Source organism: Asparagus officinalis, chromosome 5, assembly GCF_001876935.1.
Source record: "Asparagus officinalis chromosome 5, Aspof.V1, whole genome shotgun sequence".
Classification (NCBI taxonomy): Eukaryota; Viridiplantae; Streptophyta; class Magnoliopsida; order Asparagales; family Asparagaceae; genus Asparagus; species Asparagus officinalis.
The window spans coordinates 124,504,219-124,513,670 of NC_033798.1; the positions used below are offsets into that span (position 1 = coordinate 124,504,219).

The 9,452-nt window shown below is 35.3% G+C and overlaps 1 protein-coding gene across 1 annotated transcript in view; it reads left to right on the plus strand.

The window, feature by feature from the left end:
• The window catches only part of LOC109841120 (kinesin-like protein KIN-4A), a 12,799-nt gene extending 3,607 nt beyond the window's left edge, over positions 1 to 9,192 (plus strand). The window contains exons 4-25 of the mRNA XM_020409990.1: positions 478 to 731; positions 1,520 to 1,707; positions 1,797 to 1,921; positions 2,908 to 2,944; positions 3,317 to 3,408; positions 3,539 to 3,649; positions 3,751 to 3,864; positions 3,989 to 4,082; positions 4,227 to 4,342; positions 4,673 to 4,771; positions 4,865 to 4,975; positions 5,055 to 5,171; positions 5,272 to 5,352; positions 6,187 to 6,258; positions 6,364 to 6,457; positions 6,536 to 6,567; positions 6,646 to 6,743; positions 6,843 to 6,938; positions 7,047 to 7,268; positions 7,507 to 7,657; positions 8,158 to 8,313; positions 8,397 to 9,192. Coding sequence (XP_020265579.1) covers positions 478 to 731; positions 1,520 to 1,707; positions 1,797 to 1,921; positions 2,908 to 2,944; positions 3,317 to 3,408; positions 3,539 to 3,649; positions 3,751 to 3,864; positions 3,989 to 4,082; positions 4,227 to 4,342; positions 4,673 to 4,771; positions 4,865 to 4,975; positions 5,055 to 5,171; positions 5,272 to 5,352; positions 6,187 to 6,258; positions 6,364 to 6,457; positions 6,536 to 6,567; positions 6,646 to 6,743; positions 6,843 to 6,938; positions 7,047 to 7,268; positions 7,507 to 7,657; positions 8,158 to 8,313; positions 8,397 to 8,615 — 2,679 coding nt within the window. The 3' untranslated portion in view covers positions 8,616 to 9,192. The remainder of the gene's footprint in view (positions 1 to 477; positions 732 to 1,519; positions 1,708 to 1,796; positions 1,922 to 2,907; positions 2,945 to 3,316; positions 3,409 to 3,538; positions 3,650 to 3,750; positions 3,865 to 3,988; positions 4,083 to 4,226; positions 4,343 to 4,672; positions 4,772 to 4,864; positions 4,976 to 5,054; positions 5,172 to 5,271; positions 5,353 to 6,186; positions 6,259 to 6,363; positions 6,458 to 6,535; positions 6,568 to 6,645; positions 6,744 to 6,842; positions 6,939 to 7,046; positions 7,269 to 7,506; positions 7,658 to 8,157; positions 8,314 to 8,396) is intronic.

A 9,452-nucleotide genomic window follows, 5' to 3' on the forward strand; every position in this document is an offset into this window, starting at 1 on the left:
GCAACTTCCATATCACATTAATTAAAATTTTATAGTCATGTGTTACTCCTCCTTGTTTGAGTGAACATGAACTAATGTGTTACATAGGAAAAAGAAAAGCACTTTTTGTTGAAGAAAGGATGGCCTTATTGGTTTCTGTTTTTTTCTTTCACACGTCACAACTGGAAGCATGACTCTCCTCTTTTTGCAGAGGCAGTCTTTTTTTTTTCTTTTTCTTAAAAATGGTTACAAGAAAGTGAACTTCTTGAAGAGACTGGCAGTAAGATATACTACATGTTAGTTAGTGGTCAACAGTTTACACTACGGTACACCAAATCTAAGTGTCTTTTAGTTTGCTATCTATTATGTTGTTGCATTTACATTTGCAAACTTCTGTTCTGTTTGCACATGTATGACATTGTTATTGGTTTACAATTATACTATTTACAACTTAACATTGTCTTCTATTGAGATCTAATTATATCTTTGAACGTGAAGATTCTAAAAGAAGAAGTGAGAGATTTGCTGGATCCTGCATCAGCTGGAAAAGTTGAGAATGGCAATGGACATGCCGGAAAAGTTACTGTACCAGGAAAGCCTCCTGTACAAATTCGTGAGGGATCTAATGGAGTTATAACACTCGCTGGATCTACGGAAGTTTATGTTAGCTCTCAAAAGGAAATGGCTGCATGCCTTGAACAAGGTTCATTTAGTCGTGCAACTGGAAGTACAAATATGAACAATCAATCAAGGTTAGTACCATGTACCTAGTATCAAATATCCAATATGATTTTAGACCTACAATTTCACTTTCTTCTATGGCCCTTAAAATAAGTTACATTACAAATTATTTTTCATCTAAATGTTTTTATGAAGAAATTAGTTTATGTATAATACTTGTATATAGGTGGTTTTTTTTTGTTTAATTCACTTACAAGGATAATAACCTTAACTTGTACGATTATTTGTTTCATGCCAGCACAATAAATATTTCATTATGGAAGTGAAAAAGATATCTGGTCTAGGACTTAAAGATGTTGTTAGGGTGTTATGTTGGTTGGTTGAAGTCTTCAGGTTATTTTTCATGGCCACCTTTGATGCAAATTCAGATTTCTGACCTGTTTTAAAAAAAACGAGCTGCACCACATAAAATATTTACTGCTGTTCTTTCTTAAACTTCCTGTATTAGTATTTCTAGACACAAACTGTGGCTCTCTTTATAAATAAACTTTTTCTTGAACATGATGTGGCTTTTTCTGTTAGAACTTTATGACCATGAGTACCAAACGTCATCAAAGAGTTAACAAATATATGTGAGATCACCCAGCATATTCTAGAATAAACCAAAATTTATCAGGGTAAGATGGTAACAAATTTTATGAAGATAACTGTGCATTGCACTCTTTAAAATTTTCAATTGCTTGAAATGCATCCATTCAATAATAGTTTGTTCTTTTGATGAACTAGATTGTTATCATGGCTGGAATCCCAAATTATCATTTCTAATTGTATTCATTTTTCTGTTTCAAATCTTTTATAGTCGTTCCCATGCCATCTTCACAATCACATTAGAGCAGATGCGTAAACTTGATCCACTTTCTACTACTGATGGTGTTCCGATGGAAGATGTCACAGATGATTATCTGTGTGCAAAGCTTCATCTTGTAGATCTTGCTGGATCTGAACGTGCAAAGAGAACTGGTTCAGATGGTTTGAGATTCAAGGAAGGTAGATTCTTTTTTATTTCTAACTTGTCTAATATAAACTTCAATAAAATATAAGGATTCTACTAAGTTTCATATGCCAACTTTATTCAGGGGTCCACATCAACAGGGGGCTTCTGGCACTTGGCAATGTTATAAGTGCTCTTGGGGATGAGAAAAAGCGGAAAGAAGGTGCCCATGTTCCTTACCGTGACAGCAAACTCACTCGACTTCTGCAGGTTGCATTCCATTTGTGTTTTCATGAATTTTTTTTCTGACCATGTAGTGACGTCCTTCTGCAGCACGGATTGTTCATTAGTATGTTGAGAAAATAGTCTTTAAGAAGAAGATGATTCATGAAGTGGAGAAGTGTGGAAACTTCAGAACTAAATGGAAGAAGAAAAAACAAAGAATCATGGATATTTTATATATAGGATTAAATTACTATAAATATCTTTTATCTAAATTATGCTATTTCACTATTTGATCCTTGCTTTTATATGTTAAAGGAGGAAGCCAGGATCTGTCAATGTTTATTATCCTTGATTTCCACTTACCAAATATTGACTCACTTACAACGAGATTTCAAAGCTCGGCCTGCAACTCTTATTCAATAATTGAATCCTGAGGGTCAAGCATACTCGGAAAATTTAGATAAAACTCTGGCATGCAACCACATTGCAATCTGAGGCGTGGAATTTTCATCCAGGGGAAGAGTCTGCCTGACTAGAGGGTGTCCTTTATTTTGAAATCTTCTATTTTTGTGTTGATGTTAAATATGGAAACATATGCCCAATTCTCTTGACTGTCAACCTTTTCCATTTTCTCGTCTGTAGTTTTTCCCATTATGCTTAGTGTTTAGGGTACATACAGAAACATGTCACTGTTGATTCGGGTTCAAGAAAACTGCTGCAATAATGGATTGTCTGATACAACTATAGAAATAATGCACTTGCCACGAGTAACAATTATCTTAGCTCCTTTCTAGGTGTCAAATCACAACATTCCTAGATTTCTGTATATCATGCATATGAGGATCCTGATATGTTCAAATGGGTCAATAGAGTCACTTCTCTAGCATATCGAAGTAAGATAGTTTTTGGCCAAACTTCTTATTTATGGGGTAAAAAACTCATTTTCAGTCACGTTTGTGTTTTCCTTACAATTTGAATTGTATTCTCTGGTGATGTGTTCTGTATATTTATTTTTATTTCCATTTTGGCAGGACTCACTTGGTGGAAATAGCAGGACTTTTATGATAGGTAACATAATCATTTATCCTGAGTTGCCATTTCATCATTCAGTCTGTCAATTACCTGATAATTCACAACTATCATTTTTACAGCATATATTAGCATGCTTGCATGATCAAGACATGATAGTTTCATCCTTATATATTGTAAATTAATCTTTTTTGTCTGTCCTTCAATCAAAGTTATTCAGTTGTCTTTGCTCAATTTATATTGGTTCATGCAAGTTTTACTGTAATATTGGTAAAATGGTAATGATGTCTTTCACTTTTACTTTATGTGTAGCAAGAACTTATATAAACTGTTGCAAGGATAACTTTATAACTGATTGTCTGTCAGTGCTTGTACCTTTTCATACATCCTCTAACTTGGCTCTTCTTCCAGCCTGCATCAGCCCAGCAGATATCAACGCAGAGGAAACTCTTAATACGCTAAAGTATGCTAATCGGGCTCGCAACATTCAGAATAAACCTGTTGTGAGTTTCTCTCGCTAGATAAAATTAAAAATATATTCACTTACATTGCTAGTTTTTTTTACATAATACGAGAGGTTCTTCTCTATTCAAGTTCCTAATTTTTGAAAGATTCTTCAATTTCCTTGTTCAGGTAAACAGGAACCCAATGTCAGCTGAGATGCAAAGGATGCGGCAGCAACTTGAATTCTTGCAGGCAGAGCTGCTTGCTCGCAGTGGAGGGGCTCCAACCAATGAAGTTCAGGTTTTGTATCAAAATTTTGCTACATGTCTCTGTTATTAGCTGTCTAGCCACAGATTCTCCTTGATATAAGGATTGACTTCATATTATATTTTATTGTGTAGGTCCTCAAAGAGAGAATTTCGTGGCTTGAAGCTACTAATGAAGATCTTTGTAGGGAACTTGACGAGTACCGCAGCCAAAGCACTAATACTGATCAATGTGAAACAGATGTCCAAGTTACTTTCCGAAACTTTTATGATTCTTCTAAACTTACAGCGACATTGTTTCTGCTGTGATAATATTTAAGTAAGAAGAGTCACTATTGTGGTAAATCTTATTACTTTGCGCTTAATTCTTCAGAAAGGTCGAAATGGCTTCATGAAAGCTGAAGGCCTAAAGAGGAGCCTGCAGAGTGCAGACACATTTGATTATCCAATGACTGATAGCTTGAAATGTAAGTGTCTGCCTCAGCATGTGTCTATAGTATGTATCTAGTGTTCTTTTAGGTTTTCACATGCACCAATCTGTTGGAATATGAAGAATTTAGAGTATTCAATTTAATACTTGACAGATGAATTCCTATTTATAATGTCCACAGGTGATAATTCCAAGGATATTGATGAAGAAGTAGCAAAAGAATGGGAGCATTCAATCTTGCAAGATACTATGGGAAAGGAGTTGAATGAACTAAATAAACGTCTTGAGCAGAAAGAGGTAACTTAGGAAATTTCGACCAGTTACAATTTTCTTTTGTATTTTCTGTAGAACATCCTGAGCTGCTGAAACATGTGATCCTTTGATGAGCAGGAGATTTCCAGTATTTTAAACCAGTACACTGGGAACATAATATAATAATGATAACCATAGGAAACATATTGGAATCTTCCTCTGGTTTAAACACATTTTTTGAAATTGACTGTATAGATTCTTAAAATTTTGATCATCTGTAACCTAAAACATCCTGTTAATACAATTTTTAATGTCTATTCTATTAAGTTTCCAATATTACTAGCTGATAAATGATAATGGCTTTAACATCTGCAGTCTGAGATGAAAATGTTCGGTGGTTCTGACACATTTGCTCTCAAGCAACACTTTGGAAAGAAGCTCATGGAGCTTGAAGATGAGAAGAAAACTGTACAGGTCGTTAGAAATATCATGGAAATAAATTTGTACTAATGGTCATATAGGCTCGTGGGTTTCCTTCTAATATATGCACTTAAAAAACAATTTCAGCAAGAGAGAGACAGATTGCTGGCTGAAGTGGAAAGCCTTGCATCCCCAGATGGACAGGCTCACAAGCATCCTGATATTCACCTGCAGAAATTGAAGTCACTTGAAGCACAGGTTGAAAAAAAAAAAATCACTATTGTGGTCAGCTTTGTGATCCCTTTTCATTCTAAAGGCTCTAAACAAGTCTTTTCAGATATTGGATCTTAAGAAGAAACAAGAAAATCAAGTGCAGCTTTTAAAGCAAAAGCAGAGGAGCGAAGAAGCAGCTAAAAAGCTGCAGGATGAAATTCAATCTATCAAGGCACAAAAGGTTTGATCATTCATCAATTTACATATTTAACATTGTGGATACTTCTTCTATCTTGGTGATTTTTTTATCTTATATTTTCTGCTAACAATTTATATATCAGGTTCAATTGCAACACAAGATAAAACAAGAGGCAGAACAGTTTCGACAGTGGAAGGCTTCTCGAGAGAAAGAGCTTCTCCAGGTGCATCACCAGTTCAAAATATACGTAGAGTAACTATTACATTAGTGTCATGCTTCCGTTCATACTTAAGTACCTTTTTCCAGAAGTAATGGTCCAAATATTGATATGATACCCAAAAAGGCATTCTCAAAGAAGTCATTATTTTAGTCTAAGTCGTAGCAATTTTTTTGGAAAAAAGATTATTGCAGTACTGCTTTTAGCACATTTAAGCAGAAAAAAGAACTTTGTATACCTGACAAGTCTTTGATGAGAAATTAGAAAAATGTGTTATTATTTCCACCTTCTCAAACTGAAGCTTTGTTTAAGAATTATGTAGCTTTCTGGACGTGATTTTCTGTTGCTTTTGGACATATGATTATATCGGAGTCACAAAGTGAGAAATTATGAGCATTTAGATATTTGAAGATCATGTTATAGAGAAATATTACTGTTACTTAATAAATGACTCTACTCACATGTATATTAATCACTTCTGGCAAGTATATATTACTCTATATTTGCATTCAAGATGACCTATGACATCCTATTTCAAGGTCCTTTTATTCCTTCCAGCATAAACTGATATTAGATGATGCTACTCCTGAAAAAAAATGATAATGTGTTAATTAACTTATATACTTTTTCTTAAATTTAAGTTTATAGAATATTTGTTTAGCATGGTGCTTAACATTTCAGTCGACTCAGAAAAGTTTTATCATCTTTATTTATGACTATTTTGATTTAGCTATGACAGTCAAATTGTAACGTTGATGTTTGCATATGGTCTCTGTATTAATTTAAACTATTATAAATTTTGTGAATTTCATTGTAATCTTGAACTCTCTTGTCCAACAGTTAAAGAAAGAAGGAAGGAGAAATGAGTATGAACGGCATAAACTCCAGGCCTTGAATCAGAGACAGAAATTGGTATCTATGTTTTCTCTGAATTTTTTGGCTTATATTGAACTTTTGCAACACTATGCATTAGAGAAATGAATCGAAGAAACCGATTTAGGAAGTCTTTTCTCGTAGGTTCTTCAAAGGAAGACAGAAGAGGCTGCCATGGCAACCAAGAAGTTGAAAGAATTGCTGGAAGCTCGCAAATCCTCATCACGTGAAAACTCTGGTATTTTCTTCTTCTATCACTTTCTTGATGAATTTCTCCAGTTATAATCTGTTACTGACATGATACTTTATATTCTAGCAATTGCAAATGGAAACTCGCCAGGCACTCCGGTAACAGAATTGTTTACTATTATTTATACTGTAGACTACACTATTTAAAATTTCACTGAGTTGTTGCTAAATCTTCAGGTAAATGAGAAGTCATTGCAGCGGTGGCTAGATCATGAGCTAGAGGTTATGGTGCATGTGCATGAAGTTCGTGCTGAATATGAGAAGCAAAGTCAAGTGTATGTTACATAAAATTAAAGCTTTTTTTGGTGGTCTGTCGTTGTCTAAGTTCATCTTGGGTCAGCTTTTCCTGATTATGTTTATTGCTTTGGCTTTAGACGAGCGGCAATGGCTGAAGAGCTTGCAGTTTTAAAACAAGAAGAAGCAATTTCTGGGGGACTTAGCTCCCCTAGAGGGAGGAATGGAAACAGCAGGTACCTTAAGTTGCCCATTTGAAGTATTGATTGGAAAAAGTGATCTTTGTAAATCATTTAGTAATAAAATTGTATCAACATTTTACATCTTGTTATTTTCTTTATCAGAGTATCAAATATGTCACCAAATGCAAGAATGGCGAGAATATCATCGCTTGAGAACATGGTGAGTATTTCATCAAATACTTTGGTGGCAATGGCTTCACAACTTTCAGAAGCTGAGGAGAGAGAACGTGCATTTAGTGGTCGTGGACGGTGGAACCAGTTGCGATCACTGGGAGATGCAAGGAGCTTGCTTCAGTATGTTTTTAATGTTGCTGCAGATGCAAGGTTGGTATTAAAAACAAATACTTTTTTTTTTCTTTTTGCGTGTGATTCATTTATGTTAGTAAGACTTTTATCTATGAAGGTTGATTCTGAGTTAACAATTTCTTTGGGATAAAAGAAGGGTTATATTTCAATTGCTTGTTTGGTCTTCCTTTTCAATAAGTTATCTTCTCATATTGTGCATTCTTTAGTCTACTTTACCCATTCAAGCTCTGTATAGTGATCTATGTATTGTAAACAGATGCCAATTAAGGGAGAGAGAAATTGAAACCAAGGAGCTTAAGGAGCAAATGACTGAGCTTGTTGGTATTCTTCGACAGAGTGAAGCGCGGAGAAAAGAAGTGGAAAAGCAGAACAAGTCTCTTGCAACTGCATTGGCCACAATGCCTACAGTAAGATTATATGTTTGCTGTTTGTAGACAAATTAACTTACTATACCTTCAAAAATCAAACTTCTTACTAACTTTTTAAAGTTTACAACGATGTATAACAAAGAGTTCTCAAGGATTGAACAATCATAGCAGATTACTTTGTATTTACTTTGTAACAGTTACAGTTTCTTAGTCTTGGATATTAAGGCAATCCTGCTATGTGGTTGCTTCTTCTGCATTTATTTTTGATAGAAGTATAGGAGTTCAAAGCATCTTCCTCAACCAAAAACCAGTTAAGTTCTCATCCCCGAGAACCATTAAAGTTTAATTGAGCTCAAGCAGTACACAATCATTAATCCTTCCTATTTAGTATTTAGATAACAGATGCATCATTTTACGTGACTGCAGCAACTGCTGTTTCATTTCCCATATACAGTTCATTTTCGGATGGAAATCAGCTAACTTGCCTTTAGCCCCTCAGCTAGGGTTATTTGTCTAAAATCTTAGAATGTATGTTTCAGAGCAATACAAATGGTTCCCTAAAGCATTGTGCGGATGAAACCAGTGCCCCGCTATCCCCGGTGGCAGTACCAGCACAAAAGCAGCTTAAATATACAGCTGGCATTGCAAATAGTCCAAGCAAAGGAACTGCAAACTTCAGCAACCAGCCACTGAAGGTTCATCTTCTTCTCTTAATAATGACCAAATTTCTTGATTTCCCCCCCAGGTTGCTATAACAAGAGCTATTATTGCACTGTAGATGGTCCCAGTAGGTCATCTTTCAATGGGGAAGAAGCTGACAGTAGCGGGGCAATCTGGTAAGCTTTGGAGATGGAAGCGCAGCCATCATCAATGGCTACTACAGTTCAAGTGGAAATGGCAGAAACCTTGGAGGTTGTCTGAATGGATTCGGCACAGCGATGAAACGATCTTAAGGCCGAGGCAAAGGCCGAGGCCTCTTAGAGGAATTTCCCGATAACCCAACATCGTACATGATCAACTGCCGACCCACACAACGAACTACTACTCACCGAGTTCAAGTATTGATTGAATTACAAAGAGAAACTTAGCCGGGTGAGATGATGTTTCGGTCCCTTGGTTGGTGTGATGTTGAAGATGGATGCTCGTGGTTCATGATCAATTTTGTGTTAGAGAAATGTGGAGTTGGTATGAGATTGTTTGGTCTTTTGGCTTGAGTAGGCATGGGTGCATCTTGTAAAGTGATTATGATGCTCTCTTTTCTTACTGGAGCTGAAGATTGTTGGAGATGAAGTGAAGGGATTATAGTGATGCTTGAAGAAATTACAGATGGCGGTAGTGTTTTTATTTTTTATTTTTTTAAAACTTACCTTTCTGTAAATTTTTCTTCTTTTTTCCAATTGTCTTTGCTATATAAGAAAGAAGCTGACGTACAGATGTGTTGGGCTGAATAGCCTGCTAAAAAGTTCTTTGTAATGCTTGTAATTTTCTGTTTATGAGGGTTTTGTGAGTCTTGTATTTATTACAGTTATTGATTGTTCAAGTTGGAAAAAAACAAAAAATTTGAGTTCCATTGTGTACTCTGATTTTTCAAGCTGTCACTGGTTCTTCCAGATGTATTTTTATCTTTCATAGTCTAACGCAGTAATTTATACAAAGCTTAAATAATGCATGAGTCACAGCTTCTTCTGTGATATTGTAAAGACCTTGCTTCAATTCAATAGTTAAGTTGATTAATTATGAGGACTAATACTGAGATATATGTGGTTGATCACGGGATTTAATTTGGGTGGAGAATATGTATATTTTTTACACGATTTAAACAAAATGTAAATAC